This window comes from Salmo salar, chromosome ssa12, assembly GCF_905237065.1.
Source record: "Salmo salar chromosome ssa12, Ssal_v3.1, whole genome shotgun sequence".
Taxonomy (NCBI): domain Eukaryota; kingdom Metazoa; phylum Chordata; class Actinopteri; order Salmoniformes; family Salmonidae; genus Salmo; species Salmo salar.
This window is the reverse complement of record NC_059453.1, coordinates 88,574,757-88,596,723: the sequence shown is the minus strand read 5'-3', so window position 1 is coordinate 88,596,723 and position 21,967 is coordinate 88,574,757. Positions and strand designations below refer to the sequence as shown.

The 21,967-nt window shown below is 45.8% G+C and overlaps 2 protein-coding genes across 4 annotated transcripts in view; one reads left to right on the top strand and one right to left on the bottom strand.

Moving 5' to 3' along the window:
• LOC106566012 (protein kinase C and casein kinase substrate in neurons protein 1) overlaps positions 1-17,085 on the bottom strand; it is a 32,038-nt gene extending 14,953 nt beyond the window's left edge. The window contains exons 1-2 of one of the 3 annotated variants that reach the window (XM_014133780.2): positions 16,952-17,085; positions 12,742-12,829 (exon numbers count right to left, since the gene is read on the bottom strand). The gene's annotated coding sequence lies outside the window, so the exon portion shown is untranslated. Of the gene's footprint in view, positions 1-2,070; positions 2,374-12,741; positions 12,830-16,951 lie in introns of those variants that run through there. The other 2 variants (XM_014133782.2, XM_045691896.1) reach the window with 2 other exon arrangements.
• A 1,271-nt stretch (positions 17,086-18,356) lies between these two features.
• LOC106566014 (40S ribosomal protein S10) lies at positions 18,357-21,750 on the top strand. The gene is made up of 6 exons (XM_014133786.1): positions 18,357-18,472; positions 19,207-19,356; positions 19,756-19,930; positions 20,394-20,480; positions 21,055-21,110; positions 21,664-21,750. The coding sequence occupies exons 2-6, from the start codon at positions 19,207-19,209 to the stop codon at positions 21,709-21,711; spliced, it is 516 nt and encodes a 171-aa protein (XP_013989261.1). The 5' UTR covers positions 18,357-18,472; the 3' UTR covers positions 21,712-21,750.
• The last annotated feature ends 217 nt before the right edge of the window (positions 21,751-21,967 follow it).

The window sequence follows — 21,967 nt, the reverse complement described above, 5'->3', positions numbered from 1 at the left end:
ATTAGATGTGAATCATTTGTCATTGTTACACTGAGACTGCCTGACATGTTACAGTTGTGTCTGAATGATGGTATAAGCTACAAGTGCATGCCAGAGCAGGCAGGCTCAACACTGATTCATATTCATTAGGCCAGTGGTTTGTGCATTGTATTTCACTTTAAAACAGGTGTAGACTGGCCAACCGTCCTTCTGAAGAGCTACTGTGAATGGCCGTATGATGTCATCTGTTGAAATGGCTGTCGTCCATTCTTGACACATTGGACTAGTTCATATACTGTAGCTTTATAACAACTTATAACGTAACATTGGCTAACTGGGCTATCTGCATTGTGTCCCGCCACCCACCACCCGCCAACCCCTCTTTTACGCTACTGCTACTCTCTGTTCATCATATATGCATAGTCACTTTAACCATACCTACATGTACATACTACCTCAATTAGCCCGACTAACCGGTGTCTGTATGTAGCCTCGCTACTGTATATAGCCTCGTTACTGTATATAGCCTGTCTTTTTACTGTTGTTTTTATTTCTTTACCTACCTATTGTTCACCTAATACCTTTTTTGCACTATTAGTTAGAGCCTGTAAGTAAGCATTTCACTGTAAAGTCTACACCTGTTGTATTTGGCGCACGTGACAAATAAACTTTGATTTGATTTGGAATACACTCTAAGGTCATGAAGAAACGGAAAGGCATCATACTACAGAACGTTTCTCCTCTGGCTAAGAAATGACAGAGTGAGAGAGAAGTACCGTCATTCATTCATTTATTCATTCATGTCACTGTGTAAACCAAACAGAAAGACAAAAGACAGAAAACACCACTGTGCTAGCTTTGTCAAAACCTGGTGGCTGCATCTAAATCTGGAGCAGTATACTCAAATAACACAGCATCTGTGTCAAAGGTTGCTGACAGCTTCTAAAACAGTGTTCAGCAAAGCGGCACTGCCAGGGAAGTCTGACACATGAAATATCATTACACTGACAGCAACAAGAGGTTTTCAGTCTGACAGAAGGAAGCTATTTCAAATAGGCCTACCTAACGCACCCTTGCAGACCTTGTAGATCTCCGAAAATAACCTCACCCAAAGATAACAGACACACACTTTCTCTGTGTTCCTCCAGTACCCAACTGTTGCTGCCCCTGATACGCCAACAATCCCACTACACTAGGATCTAGGCAACATTGGTCATATGCAGCACTCATTTTATTCAGGAGAGACGCTGCATCCTGATGATGATCTCATCATATTCCTGCTCTATATACAGAGACAGAAGAGCTCATCAATTATTCAGTCATACTGTGTAAACAGATAGGAGCAATGACCAACTCTACGCACCTGGAGGCCTCCACCAGGGTCCCACAGCTCCAACTCATCCCATATCATTTACCATACAGTACAGACACACTGCCAGTCTCAATAAGGAGTGCTGTCATCTTATCAACTATCATTACCTTAGCATTTTTTTTTTTTTAAAGGCAGGTCAGTCAAGAACAAATTCTTATTTTCAATGACAGCCTTGTTAACTGCCTTGTTCAGGGGCAGAATGACAGATTTGTACCTTGTCAGGTCAGGGATTTGAACTTGCAACCTTTTGATTACTAGTCCAACGCTCTAACCACTAGGCTACCCTGCCACCCCAAATGTAATTGATAAAACTTAAGATACACAATGAATTGCAGTATTTGGTTTGATTAGAATTGATTTTACAGGATTTTTCAAATAAGTTCTGGGGTTCTGATATTCTAAGCCAGCAAATATGCTCGCAGATCACCCTACCCGTGATAATAGGTTATACGCACAGACCAATAAAATTGTATAGTCACTGTGAGTCAACCAATAGAATGGTATAGTCCGTCACTGTGAGCCAGCTGAGTATAGGAGTTAGTCAAAAAAAAAAATGTAAAAGGGTTCCACAACTGTTCTTCGGCTGTCCCCGATAGGTGAACACTTTTTGGTTTCAATCCAGGTATAACCTTTCACACAAATGACCCTTTTAGGTTCTAGATACCAAGTTTTTTTCTGAGTGTAGTCTTTACCAGCTTTAGTTCCATTGTTCCACTCACCTTTCTATGCAACGTCTTCCAGTCAGAAGGCTGTAGAGACAGTAGGGACTGTAGAGACATCCAGGAAGACAACAAAACTCCTGTTGCATTTTCCACCCACTCTATAAACCTGGATCAATGTCCAACCACTTCATCTATAACCTCATCTTACATCAGACTCCTCCTTGTGACACACACAGCCTCTCCCTCTCTCTGTACTTTAATACCAAGTTCAGGCTGCCCTCCGAAACAGATAAGACACTAACTAACCGGACAACACCTTCCTACAACAAAACACAGCCATTAAAATGCCCTGGATCGCTCGGGTCTCTCCCAACAATGACAGGATACCCTGACCCGTCCCTCCCTGGAAAACTATGCTGATGCTCTGCCCAGCCCACTTCACTCCCCAGCTCAACACAGCTGAAGGGAGCTGCAGTGGCCCAGCTCTCTGGCCACACCATCAATGTCCAATTGATAAAAAAGTTAAATTGATAAGAGCAAAGCATGAGTCACTCTAAAGGTGACCTCACAGTTGACTAACAGCGAAGGAGACAGCAAACAGAGCTGCTTCCTACAGATTCCTCCTCGGGATGGGAGTGCTTGGCCAACTCCCCAAAACAAAAGATTGGCACTGGAAGCAACACAGGGAAAAATGAATAATGAGACAGAGAGAGAGGGGGGGGGGAGACAGCGAGAGAGAGATAGAAAGAGGAAGACAGAGACAGACAGAGCGAGAGAGAGTGAGAGAGAGAGGGGAGAGAGAGACAGACAGAGAGTGAGAGAGAGACAGACAGAGAGAGAGTGAGACAGAGGGAGAGGGGGGAGAGAGAGTGACAGAGCGAGAGAGAGTGTGAGAAAGAGAGGGGAGAGGGAGAGAGAGAGAGACAGAGAGAGAGAGAGAAAGAGAGACCAGCCCCAGGGTCATGAAAGGTCAGAGGGGCTCAATGAGACAATAAGAACATGAGAGAAAAGCCAAGAGCATAACAAAGTGCAGTAAACCCATACACACTTCCCTATTGTGGTGACATCAAATTTACATGAATTACGACATCTATTTGCTTACCAAAACGTGTGTATCCAAGGTATCAGAGAACAACACCCTCTACCACCCACACATTCAGGAGGTTTTCTACAGAACAGCTGAAGTTAAATAAATGTAACCTTTTCTGGAGAATAAAGACAATATTTTTAGTCAGATGGATTGGTCACTCAACTTGTTATCCAAGGGACTAATGACCTGTTTGCAATGATCTTGTTTTAACCTTTTGTTTAACTAGGCAAGTCAGTTAAGAACAAATTCTTATTTACAATGGCGGCCTAGGAACAGCAGGTTAACTGCCTTGTTCAGAACGACATATTTTTACCTCGTCAGCTCGGGGATTCGATCTAGAAATCTTTTGGTTACTGGTCCAACGCTCTAGCCACTAGGTTACCTGCGGCTCCACTTCAGTGGAGGAGCAGCTAGCTAATCAGGGGATTTGATCTAGAAACCTTTTGGTTACTGGCCCAACGCTCTAACCCCTAGGCTACCTGCCACTCCACTTCAGTGGAGGAGCAGCTAGCTAATCAGGTTAGAGAAAACTGAACAACATTGTTCACATTATCAGCAAATCATAAAGTGGGTGGTTCCATCCCAGAATGCTGATTGGCTGACAGCCGTGGTATATCAGACCATATATCATGGGTATGACAAAACATGTATTTTTACTGCTGTAATTACATTGGTAACCAGTTTATATTAGCAATAAGGCACCTCGGGGGTTTGCTGTATATGGCCAATATACCACAGCTAAGAGCTATATCCTAAGGGCTTTGCGTCGTGCCTAAGAACAGCCCTTAGCCGTGGTATATTGGCCATTTACCACACCCCCCCGGGCCTTATTGCTTAAGTATAGGAGTCCTCTAAAGAACCTTGATTTTGCTAACAGTCTACATGGTGTCATGTCGCCTATGTTCTACAAGTCTGTGAATATTTCTGACAGTATGTATTGATCTCTATTGTTACTTTTAGAATAACATAACAACAGTAATGCATCTGGTCACTCGGAGCAATCTGTGTCCACCCTTGAGACAGACTCAAGACGGACAGTGCTAGAGGCTACAGGCAACTAGAATAGCTACGCACCTGAAGGAGATGGCACACCCTGTTGTCGAACCACCACACACACACACACACACACAAACACACACACACACACACACACACACACAGAGAGAGAGAGACTGAACTTTGCCACATCCTCCTAAAGACAGGTAAGGCCATCAATAATTAGCCAGCTGCCAGTGAGGGCACTCCCTTCCTGTCCGTCTGACACATTTGTAGGAAGTCTTAAGGAGAACAGTTGTCATGGAGAGAAAAAGGACAGGAGAGAAAATGGGTTAAGAAAAAAAGACGGAGGCAAGAGGGAGAGAGGGGAAGGAGAGAAAGAGTGAGGCAGGAAAGTAAGGAAGGTCAGAGAGAGAGAGGAGGGAAGGAGATATGGGGCCATGAGATAAAAAAAAGTTAGGGCAGAGGGAGGCAATAGAGAAGGGGCCAGAAGAGAGAGGGAGGCAGGGGAGAGGGGGGGCCAGGAGAGAGAGGGGGCCAGGAGAGAAAGGGGGCCAGGAGAGAGATGAAGACAAGAGAGAGGGGGCCAGGAGAGAGAGGGAGGCAGGGGAGAGGGGGGCCAGCAGAGAGAGGGAGGCAGGGGAGAGAGGGGGCCAGGAGAGAGAGGGGGTGAGGAGAGAGAGGGAGGCAGAGGAGAGAGGGGGGCTAGGGGAGACAGGGAGGTGGGGGAGAGGGAGGCAGGAGAGAGAGGGAGGCAGGGGAGAGAGGGGGCCAGGAGAGAGAGGGGGCCAGGAGAGAGAGGGGGCCAGGAGAGAGGGGGAGGCAGGGGAGAGAGGGGGCCAGGAGAGAGGGGGAGGCAGGGGAGAGAGGGGGCCAGGAGAGAGGGGGAGGCAGGGGAGAGAGGGGGCCAGGAGAGAGAGGGAGGCAGCGGAGAGAGAGGGCCAGGAGAGACAGGGAGGCAGGGGAGAGGGAGGCAAGAGAGAGATTAAGACAAGAGATAGGGGGCCAGGAGAGAGAGGAGGGAGAAAGGAAGGTTTGCGAGAGAGGAAGGAAGGAAATAGGTAATAAACATTATTTAGGTCAGAATCCTGGTGTGTGTGTGTAGAGACTGAGGAGCCTGAGGCTTTTAGTGTCATTATTTTGTCTTTATTCTCTATACATGCCTCCCCATCAGCTCACATGTATCCGTGGCCAAATTCCTAACCATGGTGAGGTGCCTGGAGTAAAATAATTCTCTGTTTATGGCTTCTGTTTCCCTCTGATGACCCCCTGCAGGAACTGTACCCATTGTGGATATAATAATGCCATGGTGGATATAATAACCCCATGGTGGATCTAATAACACCATGGTGGACATAATAACGCCATGGTGAACATAATAACGACATGGTGGACATCATAAGTCCATGGTGGACATAATAACGCCATGGTGGATCTAATAACGTCATGGTGGACATAATAACAACATGGTGGACATAATAACACCATGGAGGACATAATAACGCCATGGTGGACATAATAACGACATGGTGGACATAATAATGCCATAGTGGACATAATAACGCCATGGTGGATATAATAACGCCATGGTGGATATAATAATGCCATAGTGGACATAATAACGCCATGGTGGATATAATAACGCCATGGTGGATATAATAATTCCATAGTGGACATAATAATGTCATGGTGGACATAATAATGCCATAGTTGATCTAATAACGCCATAGTGGATATAATAACGACATAGTGGATATAATAACGCCATGGTGGACATAATAACTCCATGGTGGATATAATAACGCCATGGTGGACATAATAACTCCATGGTTGACATAATAACGCCATAGTGGATTTAATAACGCCATGGTGGATATAGTAACACCATGGTGGACATAACTCCATGGTGGACATAATAACGCCATGGTGGATATAGTAACGCCATGGTGGATATAATAACGCCATGGTGGACATAATAACTCCATGGTGGACATAATAACGCCATGGTGGATCTAATAACGCCATAGTTGACATAATAACGCCACAGAGGATATTTTTTTGTTCTAAACAGTCCTAACAGTCTTAATTGACCAGAAGAACACTTAATTTATTTATATAAAATGAGACATAGGCTACTGACAAAATTTGACTGCACTAATAACATTGTACTCCAAAATAGCTAACATCTAAATGCCAAGCGTTTAGCTATATACCCCTTGGTGAAACCAATTATACAGCCTCTGCAAGGTTAGGCTACACATCCAATCAATAGCCTAGAGCGACCATAGAGGTTTCCCGTCCTCCTAAAAGTCTCCATTCAAGTTAGCTTTTGATCAATAATGTTTCCCTAGCCCAGCAGGACATTCACTCAAGCCCAGGGCTCAGCCACCGGAGAGCCACAATAACACTCAGGAACGCGAAAGAGAGCTCTGCAGAGAGGCACCAATCGTTCCTGAACGTACAATGCCAAGTAGGCAAAATGAGACACTCAAATACACACTGCAGCTGCTCACTGCTGTGATTAGCCACACAACAGAGAGGTTCTCGGATAGTGTTTTCATGAATGAGCTCTGGTGTCCTCGTAGTGAGAGGAAAAACCATTCAAGGATGCAGGTAAGCAAAGACCATCTACAATATCCGAGATGCTAGAGTCAAAGCATAATTAAGACACAGATTAGAGCACATTAACACTGAGAATGGACCTTGTAAAATTGTCAAACCCTCACAGTGACACTAGAGCAGGGATCATCAACTAGATTCAGTCACGGCCGATTTTTGTCTGTGCGGATGGTTGGGGGCCGAAACATAACAATAATAATTTGTACATTACAAATTGACCACAACTGTCACGACTTCCGCCGAAGTCGGTTCCTCTCCTTGTTCGGGCGGCGCCGGTCTTCTAGCCATCGCCGATCCACTTTTCATTTTCCATTGGTTTTGTCTTTGTTTCCCACACACCTGGTTTTCAATTCCCAATTACTGGTCATGTATTTAACCCTCTGTTTCCCCCATGTCTTTGTGTGTGATTGTTTGTTGTTCAGGTCGGTACGTTTCCGGCTGTTTTTTTTTCCGGGTGCTGTTTTCCCCCGTGCTTTGTGGCAACCGTTATTGTTCGCACATTGGTATTGTTACTTTGTGCTATTTCTTAAGTAAAGTGCGTTGTTCACTCATCTCTGCTCTCCTGCGCCTGACTTCATGCACCAGCTACACCCACCGCCTGACAGAATCACACACCCAGAAACGTCATGGAGTCAGCAGGAGCAGGTACCCCTGAAATTGGGATCGAGGAGCGCGTCCAGGAGCAAGCGGCGATGCTCCATCATCTTGGCGCCACCATGGACCGCGTCCTACAGACTATGGATCGCTGGGAGAGAAAGGGAGGTCCTCCAACGCCTCCACCAGCTCAACCAAGGTCTCCACTACTCGCCCCTCTTTCACCCGGTCCCAGTGGGATTCGTCTTGCCCTCCCTATGGAGTATGATGGGACGGCTGCACAATGTCAGGGTTTCTTATTACAGCTGGAGCTCTACCTAGCAATCATCCACCCGGCGCCTTCGGAACGAGAGAGGGTGTCCGCCCTCGTCTCATGCCTCTCAGGGAGAGCCCTGGAGTGGGCCAACGCCGTGTGGGGAGAAGGAGATGCGGCGCTGGACCACTTCAAAGATTTCACCCGCCACTTCTGGGCAGACTTCGACCACCCGCCTAAGGGTAGAGCGGCGGGTGAACGTCTCGTACATCTGAGGCAGGGGATGAGGAGTGCCCAGGAGTTCGCTCTGGACTTCTGGGACCCTGGCCGCAGGCGTGGGATGGAACGACAGGGCCCTGATCGACCACTATTGTTGCAGTTTGCGCGAGGACGTCTGTCGGGACTTGGCCTGCAGGGACACCACCCTTACTTTCGACCAGCTGGTGGACTTGTCCATTTGGTTGGATAACCTGCTTGCTACCCGCGGACATACAGATCAGGGTCTGTCGGTTCCATCCCCCAGCATCACCGCTCCGACGCCCATGGAGCTGGGAGGTGCTGCGCTTAGGGAGACCGGAGGAGGTTCCGTTTCATGCACCATCTGTGGCCGCAGAGGGCACACTGCCGGTCGGTGCTGGGGAGGTTCCTCTGGCAGTCGAGGCAGCAGGCAGGGCACTCTCGCGTCACCCCTGGTGAGCCAGCACCATGCTCACCCAGAGCTCTCTGTTGCCCACATGTTTCTGAACATTACTTTTCCTGAGTTTTACCCGCATTCCCAGCATAAGGCGCTCGTCGATTCAGGCGCAGCTGGGAATTTCATTGACAGATCATTTGCCCATAAATTAGGGATCCCCATTGTTCCAGTGGATATGCCCTGCCCAGTTCACACCCTAGACAGTCGACCATTAGGGTCCGGGTTGATTAGGGAGGTCACCGCGCCCCTGGGCAAGGTGACGCAGGAGGGTCATAAGGAGAGAATCAGTCTCTTCCTTATTGATTCTCCTGCGTTTCCCGTGGTGCTAGGCCTACCCTGGTTAGTCTGTCATGATCCCACTGTTTCGTGGCAATGGAGGGCTCTCACGGGGTGGTCACCAGAGTGCTCGGGGAGGTGTTTAGGAGTTTCCGTTGGTGCTACTACGGTGGAAAGTCCAGACCAGGTCTCCACAATCCCCCTGAATATGCCAATTTGGCTCTTACCACCCCATCGACAGGGGGATTGTGCGATAAATCTCCTGGTAGACACCGCACTTCCCAGGAGTCATGTGTATCCCCTGTCACAAGCGGAGATGGCGGCTATGGAGACATATGTCTCCAAATCCCTTCAGTCTTCCACTTCACACGCCTCCTCGAGTTTCTTTTCTGTGAAGAAGAAGGAGGGAGGTCTGCGCCCGTGTATTGACTATCGAGGTCTAAATCAAATCACGGTGAGGTACAGTTACCCGCTACCTCTCATTGCCACGGTGATTGAGTCAATGCAGGGGGCGCGCTTCTTCACGAAACTAGATCTCAGGAGCGCGTACAACCAGGTGCGTATCCGGGAGGGAGATGAGTGGAAGACGGCATTCAGTACCACCTCAGGGAATTATGAGTACCTCGTCATGCCGTACGGGTTGATGAATGCTCCATCCGTTTTCCAAGCCTTTGTAGACGAGATTTTCAGGGACCTGCACGGGCAGGGTGTAGTGGTGTATATTGATGACATTCTGATATAGTCCGCTACACATGCCGAGCACGTGTCCCTAGTGCGCAGGGTGCTTGGACGATTGTTGGAGCATGACCTGTATGTCAAGGCTGAGAAATGCCTGTTCTTCCAGCAGGCCGTCTCCTTCCTAGGGTACCCCATTTCTACCTCAGGGGTGGAGATGGAGAGTGACCGCATTTCAGCCGTGCGTAATTGGCCAACTCCCACCACGGTAAAGGAGGTGCAGCGATTTTAGGGTTTGCCAATTACTACCGGAGGTTTATCCCGGGTTTTGGCCAGGTGGCGGCTCCCATTACCACACTGCTGAAGGGGGATCCTGTATGTTTGCAGTGGTCGGCTGAGGTGGACAGGGCTTTTGGTCACCTAAGGGCTCTGTTTACCTCGGCTCCCGTGCTGGCCCATCCGGATCCTTCTTTGGCGTTGATAGTGGAGGTGGACGCGTCCGAGGCTGGGATAGGAGCCGTGCTCTCTCAGCGCTCGGCCTCGCCACCGAGGCTCCACCCCTGTGCTTTCTTCTCGAAGATACTCAGCCCGGCGGAGCGGAACTATGATGTGGGGGACCGGGAGTTGTTGGCTGTGGTGAAAGCCTTGAAGGCGTGGAGACATTGGCTTGAGGGGGCTAAACACCCTTTTCTCATCGGCAGCGAGGTGACTGAATCCTCGTCAGGCAAGGTGGGCCATGTTTTTTACCCATTTTGTGTTTACCCTGTCCTACAGACCAGGTTCCCAAAATGTGAAGGCAGACACACTGTCCCGGCTGTATGACACAGAGGAGCGGCTCATAGATCATACTCCCATACTCCTGGAGTCCTGCCTGGTAGCGCCGGTCGTGTGGGAGCTGGACGCGGACATTGAGCAGGCGTTACGTACAGAGCCCGCTCCCCTCCAGTGTCCAGCTGGGCGTCTGTACGTTCCGTCTGCTGTCCGCGACCAGCTGATCTATTGGGTCCACACGTCACCCTCCTCTGGTCATCCTGGTATCGGTCGGATGGTGCGCTGTCTTAGTGGGAAGTACTGTTGGCCCACTTTGGCTAAGGACGTGAGGGTTTATGTTTCCTCCTGCTCGGTGTGCGCCCAGTGCAAGGCTCCTAGGCACCTGCCCAGAGGTAAGTTACAACCCTTACCCATTCCACAACAGCCGTGGTCACACCTGTCAGTGGATTTCCTGACCGATCTTCCTCCCTCACAGGGTAACACCACGATCCTGGTCGTTGTGGATCGTTTTTCTAAGCCCTGTCGTCTCCTCCCTTTGCCCGGTCTACCTACGGCCCTACAGACTGTGGAGGCCTTGTTTACACACGTCTTCCGGCACTACGGGGTGCCTGAGGATATAGTGTCTGATCGGGGTCCCCAGTTCACATCGAGGGTCTGGAGGGCGTTCATGGAACGTCTGGGGGTCTCGGTCAGCCGGGTTTTCACCCCGAGAGTAACGGGCAGGTGGAGAGAGTGAACCAGGATGTGGGTAGGTTTCTGAGGTCTTATTGCCAGGACCGGCCGGGCGAGTGGGCGGCATTCGTGCCCTGGGCAGAGATGGTCCAGAACTCGCTCCGCCACTCCTCCACTAACCTCTCCCCCTTCCAATGCGTACTGGGGTACCAGCTGGTTCTGGCGCCTTGGCATCAGAACCAGATCGAGGCTCTGGATGACTGGTTCAGGCGTGCGGAGGAGACATGGGACGCCACTCATGTTCACCTTCAGCGGGCCGTGCTGTGCCAGAAATCTAGCGCAGACCGTCACCGCAGTGAGACCGGGTCTGGCTCTCGACCAGAAACCTGCCCCTCCGTCTGCCCTGCCGGAGGCTGGGTCCGCAGTTTGTGGGGCCATTTAAAGTCCTGAGGAGACTGAACGAGGTATGTTACAGGTTACAGCTTCCCCCGATTACCGTATCAACCCCTCGTTCCATGTTTCTCTCCTCAGGCCGGTGGTGGCTGGTCCGCCCCAGGAGGCTGAGGTGCGGGAGGTTCCTCCGCCCCCTCTGGACATCGAGGGGGCCCCGGCGTATTCAGTTCGATCTATACTGAACTCGAGGTGTCGGGCAAGGGGCCTTCAGTACCTCGTGGAGTGGGAGGGGTACGGTCCGGAGGAAAGATGCTGGGTTCCGGTGGAGGACGTGTTGGACCCTTCAATGCTGCGGGAGTTCCACAGTCTCCGTCCGGATCGCCCTGCGCTGCGCCTCGCCCTCCGGCTCATCTCTGCTCTCCTGCGCCTGACTTCATGCACCAGCTACACCCACCGCCTGACAACAACTAAGCCCAAAAAGCATAAAAAATTGTGTCATACCTTGATTACATTGAGACGATTACACATGTCCGTGTTTGTATTCGTGGGAATAATTGAGAACAGATTTCCTAAATTAAACTCATTTTTAGCTGAATTCCTGGTGATTTTAGTAACTTATTTTTACAAAAAAATGTAAATGTTGTACTAAAAACTTTTGGGGACAAAAAATATCACTGGTGGGCCGGTTTTGGACCGCGGGCCACCTGTTGCCAACCCCTGGACTATAGGGTATGTCTGCCAACTAGATGTGCTAACATGGGGTCAGAGGGTTAAATGGTGCCTTGAAACAATCAAACAAGTTCTGCACCTAACACTTTGACAACATAAAGCCATTTCCTCCCTCCACCGGCCCTTGCTGCCCTCTCCCATAGCTCTACAGCTCTCCACTGAGTGGACGCTGTAAATCTGGACTATAGATGAACAGTTAAAACCTGCAGTCAACACCCACATGGGTTTCCATTATGTCTGAATCCCAAAAGGCACCCTATATCCATAGGGCTCAGGTCAAAAGTAGTGCACTATATAGGGAATATCGTTCCATTTGGGACACAGCCTAGGTCTCAGACAGTACCGGCGGATGGATAGACAGAGCCAAGTCCTTCTCCTAACAAGCTATTCTGTATGGGAGCAGTGGTTACATTAATGAGATGCATGTGTGTTCACTGTTGGAAAGGTGATGACTCATGACAGACTCATAATGGAAGAATGTATTTCCTTAATCCATCAAGCAAAATTAAGAACAAAACAGAGGATTTCCAAATGTGTTTCCAACCAACCAAGCCATTTAAAGCTGAAGTTGGGACACATACAGTATCCATTTCAGCCAAGTCATACGCTGCAGAGGAATTCACCATTTGCTCGTCTCTCATAGGCTCTACAGGCAAACTGCTCAATTACCGCCCAGCATGGTGATTGGGCTGGGTGCCTGGGCCTGCCTGGTCTGGGCCTGTGGAGAGCCCCTTCCCTGCCGCTCTCGCCATCTCTCAACCAGATGCTAATGATATGATATGCTCCTCCCCTTCCTTTTCCCCTATCCAATTGTGTTAGATCAGGGAATGACATTTTAAAGGTACAAAGTCTGCATCTATATATAGGGAGCACACTCAACCAGTAGAAAACAGGGAGTTTCTGCTTATAGTGTTGAAGGCCTATGTTGAAATGTGAGCCTAATCAGAAATCAGTGAAAACCCTTACCTTCTCAACTGGGCCAATCACGTTTCCATATATCCCCATGCAGGTTTGGATTGTGTTCCTTAAAATCCCCACCCCTAAAGAAGCACACCTAAGGAGACAAGAGAGAGCCAGTTATAACATCAGGAGTAGGATTATGGATTTCATAATAAAACAAAATGACAGACGGACACACACAACTGACGTCTCCATCTCAGAGATTCATATATCTCCTATAATCCCTCTCTTCCTCAATACCAAGATGGATCTTAACAAATATGAATCTGATCTCCTCTCTTCTAATGTCTCTCTCCATCTTTGTCTGTCTGTCCTTCAGACCGGCAATAAGAGCAGAGAAGACAGCCAGGAGGGATCAATGCCCTCTCCAAGAGAAAGAGACAAGGTTTTGGCTGTGCTGTCAGATGAGACTGACCTATGTTTACTGGACATTTTGCAAAGGTCTGTCTGTATAGAAGGAGAACTGAACAAAGAATGAGAATGACTCAAACGAAATCATCAAAGCACATGATGTGCTTTACTTGGAACAACCTAAATAACAATTTCGAAGTACTCATTTTAGGTGCCTCATAAAACACAAGTGGCCTTATATGAAGGAAGCGAGTCCCCAGTCACTTTCTACGATACAAGCAGTGGACTGGACAGTGATGTAACGTCGGCATAACACAGTCAATGGGAAATACTGAACCTGGCCTTCACAGACACCGGAGGCAGCCTCTCTCTCTGTCCACTCCAGTCGTCCCATGTGAGCATCCTATCACTATCTCCAAATACCTAACAGCGCAATCCTAAACTTTGCACTCAGCCTCCACCACCATCTAGATGATGCACTTCACTGAAAGAAGGTGTTAGGAGAAACCTTTCATTTAGAGGTGTAGTAGGTTGAGGGGTAAAATCCCCTTGTGTTTCAGTACTCAGAGAGGAGATGGTGTGGGAAGTTGGGGCATGGTAGCATAATGCCGTATGTTGCAAAAAGATAAGGAAGTAAGACATGACAGCTGGATTAGAACCATTTCCCTGTTTGACCACTAGGTTTTATGGGTATTATGACACCTCCACTGTGGGACTCTATATGAGGCCTAAAAAGGCAATGGATATCCCAGAAAATGTTCTTATTTATAGCCTATTATTAAGCTGTATTGGGTTCATAACGTAGTACTAGATGAAATGCACACACATATGTAGCATATTATGCTCTCTGCCACCCAAATATACTGAATATGGATTTGACAACAACTAGGCCTAGTAAAAATATGGAAAATCTGCATACATTGCTGAACCTTACTATTCCAAATAATGCATCTTCAGGCTACACAAGCTGGGAATGGGTAAAACCAGTGATTTGGCTAAATGAAATGCAGTGTCATTTAGTGTAGGATTAAGATTGTGGAGAGCAGATGTGACAAGGAGGCTTGTAGGTACAAATGACTGAGGCAAACAGTGAATGGATGTGTCCATGGGGAATAGCCTACAGTCCTACAGTGGCAGATTCACATTCATTTGGAGAAGAAAAACAACTTATGATCTGGCTAATTAATTACATTAGAAATGGTGCCACATCTGTCATTCCTCCTTCAGCGGAGTCAGCTGAATTGGGGTGTATAAATCAGACGTGTGTCCTGGGCCCCATTCATATTCATCACATTAATTAATCCAATTACACACTAAAACAGACAGGGGCACACACACACACACAGACGCATAGACACATACGTGACGCGAACACATAGAAGCATGCACACACACAGACACACAGGCAAACACACTGAAGCATGCATGTAGGCAAATACACACACACACATACACACAGTACTCTGTATTACCCTCTGCTCTTCTAGTTTCATCGTGCCCTTCACTTCAGAGTAAAACCCTTATGTGGACCCATTGCGGCATGCATCATAACAGACTTTGATAAAAACATAGATAAATGTGTTGGTTTATTCATCTCAAACAGCAGATGGCTTTCATTCAGCTCATTTATGCTCAGAATGCAAACACAGAGCATGGTGAGAGAACGAGAATGTCTGAGAGGAATGACTGTTTTTCTGCTGACCAAACAACACGTGGACACTTGAACAGAGCCAACTCTTAAACAGTGCTGAAGACACACTTCTTGATCTGGAGGTAAACGTTGGCATGGAGTATTGCCAAGGCCAACATATTTGGCGATCCAAAGAAATGTTCCAGGTGTGGGTTCAGCTGAAACAAAATGGACCTGCACATTGCTAGGCCTATACTCCCTAGTGCTTTTCTTCAATGAACCATTTCGGCTTGAAATGGGGCCTCGCCAGGACAGACAGCAATGAAATCAACCTGCATGTTATTGTGCTCACTTCCTTCTATGGCCAGGTGTGGACCAGCAATGTACTCTGAGGTTCAGTCAGGCCAGTGTCATTCAGCATGGTGATAGTGGTGTTGAACTGAGAGTTCAGGACCCTGGACAGTGCCCTGTGACTCTCTCTCTCGATGGTCAGACAACCTCACTGATAAGAGGCTGCAATATATGCAATATATTTAATGTTATTATGAGGTAGCAGCTACCCTTTAGCTTTTGTAACCAGATACCATGTCTCACTGTACTGGTTATAGCATCCTCTCAGCTGACCCTCCATCACAGAACCTGAGCAGACCCGACTCACATTAGGACATTCTGCGTTCACACATGCAGCACAATTCTGATATTTTGCACAATTATTGGTAAAATAGCTGATCTGATTGGTCAAAAGACCAATTAGTAGAAAAAGATCAGAACTGGGCTGCCTGTGTAAATACAGTCCAGAACCATCAGGAGTCAGGACCTGTAGAGTGGTCTTTATCTTAACCACTGCTAGGGCCCACTAGCTTAGTTGGTTCAACCAATTCTGCTCCTATTGGTGATTATCTCATATCTCTCAAGCTTACTCAAGGAAAGACATGCTCCTCTCATACATTATGTTTAAACGCCTGGATGGTAGATGGCATTGATATGAATACTGTACTAGATGTATAGATCATTTATCTGTGAGGTTGTTTGGGGTATGTTGGGGGAAAATGTCCGCTTAAGGAACATTTCTATTTTCTGATAACAAAAATGTTTGGTAAACATTTTTTTTTTAAAGAGAAATAAGTGGGCAGAATTAATTGTTTTTTTGTTAATTAATAAAAACCAAACATTTTGAAAGGGGGTGTTTTGCCCCACTATCGGGACAAATTGAACCCTGAAGATTAGTGTGTTAAAATCAATTTTATATGTTTAATTTTTTCCCTTTTTTTGTATAGACTCTTAAAAGCTAAAGTCTAGGTATATTACTATAATTAAATAAATCAAATATCAAAGCCCAATGATGTAAGGTCCCTCTTCATTTTCACGCTTCCTGTCGAAATCATCCTAAAGTATCTCAAAATTGATTTCAATGAAGTTCACTGAAGTTACTTATAGATGATTTGTTCAACGAAGTTAGTTATATATACTATAGATGATTTGGACATGATTTGAAAATGCTAATATGGGTACTATTGACTTGAATTGGATTGTCCTAGGGCATTTTGCCCCAAACATACTAACTTTAAATATTATTATTTTATAAAAAACTGATGGCAATCTCTCTAGCCAAGTGCATTATTTTTTCTTTAGGCTCCCTTACTGGTATATATATCTAAAACGTTTATAGATCTAAATATATTTGATTAGATATAGGCTTAAAACTTTTTCTTAATGACAAAATATTAGAGCAATGTACCTGAACATTGTTTTGTTGGAGTGACTTTAAAAGTTGAGATAAGACTGCTTACATTTTTAGTTGAGCAAGAGTAGTGGTAACCAGGGAAAGTCGATTGTTTTTGTTGTTGCGTGAAATAAAGTGGTTTCTGTGAGAATTACAGGCAGGGGATGTTCAACCCCAAATCATCCTATTATCCTCATTCAAAATGAATGAAAACAAATTAATCATATAAATAGTTATTATGCGAAGCATGCTATAGGTGCGGTATAATGGCGTTATTTGACTGTCAAACGGCTATAGTAGCTATATATTGTACAATTTAGGCTACTAAAGAATAAAGCAACAAAAAAACTGCAGGGTGAAAAAGTATCGCTGCCGCGGGTAGCAGCAGTACAAAATGGGTTGCGTAGCCTACCAGTCAAACGATACAGTTCTTAGCCTATTCTTCTTGCTCTTTCTAGTTTCTACTCAACCAAACTACAAATTGTGAATGCGCATATAAATGCATGACATACCAGAGAACGCAATGCGATGTGTCCGACTCCCTTGTTGGCCTAAATATACCAATATTTCCGTTCTAATAGCTTGAATGGTCGATGGACCCTGCTCAGTCAACTGACAGCATTTGTCTTGTGTGTTGCACTTAAAGTGCGGGGGGCAAAGAGGCGACAGATGGGGGATGGTCCCAGGGCCGGCTCTAGCCTTTTGGGGGCCCTAAGCAAGATTTGGTTTGCCCCCCCCCCTGAATTCTACACATTTTTCCATGACTTATTCCATGTTAATTATATCTGAGTGAGAGTGACTAACAAAATCAATGGGGGACCCCTGGAGGTGCCCTGCGTGCCCGGTTTGTTTTCGGACATGATTACTACATGTTTTGAAAAGCTGGCTAGCCTAATTTACCAATCTGAAAATTGTTAGCTGACATGCCTAATTGAATGCCCGTCATTGACTGACATAACAGAAAAATAGCTGATGCACAATTAAGTTTCGAACGTACACCTTGTTGACACCCCAACTTTTCTATAAATACCCTAGTGGACTGGGGCCCTAAGCGACTGCTTATGCCTGGAGCCGGCTCTGGATGCTCCCCCCCATCTGAGATATCTACTGCAGCCCTCATCCACATACAACACGCGTTCTGCCAGTCACATTCTGTTAAAGGTCCCCAAAATATACACATCCCTTGGTCGCTCCTCTTTTCAGTTCGCTGCAGCTAGCAACTGGAACGAGCTGCAACAACAAACACTCAAACTGGACAGTTTTATCTCAATCTCTTCATTCAAAGACTCAACTATGGACACTCTTACTGACAGTTGTGGCTGCTTTGGTGATGTATTGTTGTCTCTACCTTCATGCCCTTTGTGCTGTTGTCTGTGCCCAATAATGTTTTTACTCTGTTTTGTGCTGCTACCATGTTGTGTTGCTACCATGTTGTGTTGCTACCATGTTGAGTTGCTACCATGCTGTGTTGTCATGTGTTACTGCCTTGCTATGTTGTTGTCTTCGGTCTCTCTTTATGTAGTGTTGTGGTGTCTCTCTTGTCGTGATGTGTGTTTTGTCCTATATTTGTATTTAATTTATTTTACATTTTTTAATCCATCCCCCGTCCCCATAGGAGGCCCTTTGCCTTTGGGTAGGCCTTCATTGTAAATAAGAATTTGTTCTTAACTGACTTGCCTAGTTAAATAAAGGTTAAGTGAAGAAAAAAATGAAAAAAGCTTGCAAGGATGATTGGAACAGGTTCAGATTGAAGTGGTGTAAACTCAGACAGTGTGCTGCAGAGATGTGTTCATTAATTAGACTATGTTATTAACAAAAGTGCATGGATATTTTACCCATATGGTAATATTAGTAAATAGTAAAAATTCGAATGATAATAATTTAACCATACTGGTAATTCAATGTATCTTCCTACAGTTTTCCCGCCAGCTCAGTAGATGGCGTAAAAGCTGCTAGGTCCAACGCCTGCGCATAAACGCTCTTGAACAAGTTCTGTCTTTCTTTCCGGCTCCGGTCCCCTAGCAAGTTGTAAGGTAAGTAAATTCCAGAAAAAATTATCGTAATAAATCTCCAACATCTTACATTGTATGAAGCTGTTACGCTCAGTTTACATAGATGTGTATCTCGTTGTTATAAACATCCACACATTTCCCCAAAAATAATTGTATTATTCGAGATGTAGGCTGATATACACAAGGTAGTCTAGGTAACTACCCGGGAATGACTGCATTTTGGTCAACGCTAGATAGCTTTTTTTTTAAACTGGGCAAGTCAGTTAAGAACAAATTATTATCTACGATGAAGGCCTACCGGGCTAACTGCCTTGTTCAGAACGATAAAACGACTTTATCCTTTGAGATTACACCAACATTGTCGGCTCGGGGTTTCGATCCAGCAACCTTTCGGTTACTGGCCCAACGCTTTACCATTATGCTAACTTACCTGACGCCCCTAAGCTTTGCCGGATGCAACAGATACACGTTTAAGTGTGGCGTTATCATTAGACTCTGTATAAACCTGGTTACATTTTTTGTTTTTTATATATATATATAAGGTCTCTGTTACCCACCGCATCTGGGAAATGAGCCCATAACGTTAGTTGTCCGACGAAGCTGGTTAGCTACCTACTGGGGTAGGTGACATAGGGCTCCCAATCGTGCTTCACCTTGTAGGAGGATGGAAGCCAGCCAGTAATAGTGGGTAGATGGACATCCCTGTTATATTGCATGCACGCGAACGCTTGTCTCATTGTCGTTTGTGTGAGCAGATGCTGATGCCCAAGAAGAACCGTATTGCGATCTATGAGCTCCTCTTCAAAGAGGGCGTCATGGTGGCAAAGAAAGATGTGCATCTGCCCAAGCACCCCGAGCTTGCCGACAAGAACGTGCCCAATCTTCATGTGATGAAAGCAATGCTGGTGAGAGAAACTATTGCTTCTACTTTGTTGTTATCATCGTTTTATCCTTTGAGAGTGGGGTGCAGTTCTTGTGTCAAGTAGCATGATGTCCACAGGTATAAACTGTGTTTGGTTGCACTATTAGGCAACATTCCAAGTGTGTTTGGTAGCCAGTTAAGGACTGCGTTGTATCTGAAGTCAGATTTGTTGATGTGATGACCTAAAGGTGAATTTTGTAAGTGAACTACAAGGGTGACAGTGAAGAGATGATGCATATCTGATGTGGATTTGCAGACTTGTACTCAGTTGGTCTACATAAAGACGTTTCCTAGCATGCCTTGTCTATGATGTTGGATTTTTTTTTTTACTTTATCTTATCTCTGGCTAGAAAATGCATGTTTTTGCATGTTTGTCTTTCAGTCCTTGAAGTCACTTGGGTATGTTAAGGAGCAATTTGCCTGGCGCCATTTTTACTGGTACCTCACCAATGAAGGTATCCAGTACCTGAGAGACTTCCTGCACCTTCCACCTGAGATTGTTCCTGCCACTCTGCGCCGCCAGATGCGTCCTGAGACTGCAAGGCCCAGGCCCAAGGGTACGTCCACTTGTAGGCCTACCATTTTCACACTGCTGAGCTGTGTACTACACATCCACTGTAGTTGCTGGAACTGTGCTGAAAATAAAGTTTCCAAGCCAGCACAGTAATGTGAATCTGGTGTTACTGTTCCTAGTAAGGCCCCTACTTCAATAAACTGGGCTGGAGCATTCTAATCCCGGGGGTTTGCAGTGTGCTGGCTTTAGTACCAGCTCAGTACTAACAACTGATTCAACTAATCGTGGTATTTTTTAATTTGGGCCGATTTAGTTCAATCATGTGGGTTAGAGCTGGGCTTGAACAGGTCTGCATACACTAGTCCTCAAGGACTGGACAGTGAGGACTATTGAATTTAGTGCTTTAAAGCCCTAGGTGCTGATTGGACCTCAACGTGATGATCCTTCCTGTGTTTTTGAGCATTTTTAACCTCCCACTCAGCTGACCGTTGTCGTTTCTTTTCCAGGTATGGAGGGAGAGCGGGGAGAGAGGCCCGCCCGCTTCAACCGTGATGGGGGTGACCGAGACAATTACAGGAGATCTGCTGCACCACGTATGTATAGTGTTACAGGATCCTGCTCATCCTAAAGTAGCTTTCAGCCAACTGGCCATTGCATCTGCTGACTAGTGTGCTTTGTAGCTTCAAATACACTGACGGTAACCCTGCCTTGGTTTCCAGTAGTTGATCACATTTGTGATCAGTAATGACTTGTCTCAGCCTTTGTGTAACTAGTGTGAAGGTTGATGTTGAATGGGTGAAAATGTTTAGCTTACAACCTATCAGAAATGACATGGTCATTCACATTTACTGATCATGAAAAGCATGCAGTTACTTGCTGTGTAACTCTGATGGAGCTAAATGTGCACAATTGTTTTGCATGGAATAATCAGAAATGTTTAGTTCTGGCCCTCTTCAATAGGTGATATTAAAATCCAAAAGTTTGTTTATTTAACAATCCCTTAAACCGCATGTAGTTGTCAATATTTTTAGTGGATATGGGGTCTCCTTGCCCCCCAGCAGCCAAATTGAACTTGCGACGTTTTATTGAAAATGACCCATAACTTAAAATATTATTGGGAAAAGAATGTTTAGCTTACAAGCTGTCTTTTTTGGGGTTTTTTTACAGCTGGTGGAGACAAGAAAGCAGAGGCAGGTGCTGGTTCAGCTACAGAGTTCCAATTTGTAAGTACTGTATTGCTTTATGGTATTGTAGTGCGAAGCAAGGGAGTATTCATTATGCCGATTCTGTTCCAAAACGTTTCCTAAATGGAAGCAAACAAAACGGGACCTACCTGATTTTGTCTAATAGAAACTGTTTTAACTGTTTGGACTAATGATTACACCCCAGGTGTTCTCATCTGTTCCTATGGAGCGACTCAATATGCTGGTTACACTGACAAGTCTAAATAACAATATATCAAAAACGATTTTAAGTTTATTGGATAACCGACCGTTGAAAGGTTGTATACATCTGTTACTAGAATGGGAAATGTTCTTATTTTGTTGGCATTTAAATTGAGACTCAACTACATGACATTACCATGAGAAATTGTAATTAATCAGCTGGTTTGAAAAACTGCATACCTTGTGTAGCCAGAAGCACTGGTCTAACGCATTGAGTAGTTATTCGGGTAGACAAATTTGGGACATGAATTGGAAACATAACCGTATAATTGTTTTCCTGACCAACTGTTGTCCTGTGATGTGGAAGCTTACCCTTCTCTCTTGTTTTCAGAGGGGTGGATTTGGACGTGGCAGAGGACAGCAGCCTCCTCAGGAGTAAATTTCTATCCATTTCTTTACAATAAACACACAAAACGCAGCTCTGTCCTTTTTCTTTGTCAGTGCTTTAGATACTGGCCATTCTGGATTAATGTAGTATTTTTCCACAATATACATTTACACTGTGTGTGGAATGAGGAGTGTTAATTCACACACTACAGTAATTATACTAGCTAAAGCTTGGCAAAGGTTATTCAAAGTGCAGTCTTTCAGTCAGGTGTTAATCAACAAGTATTAAAAGCAGAATAAGCAGCTAG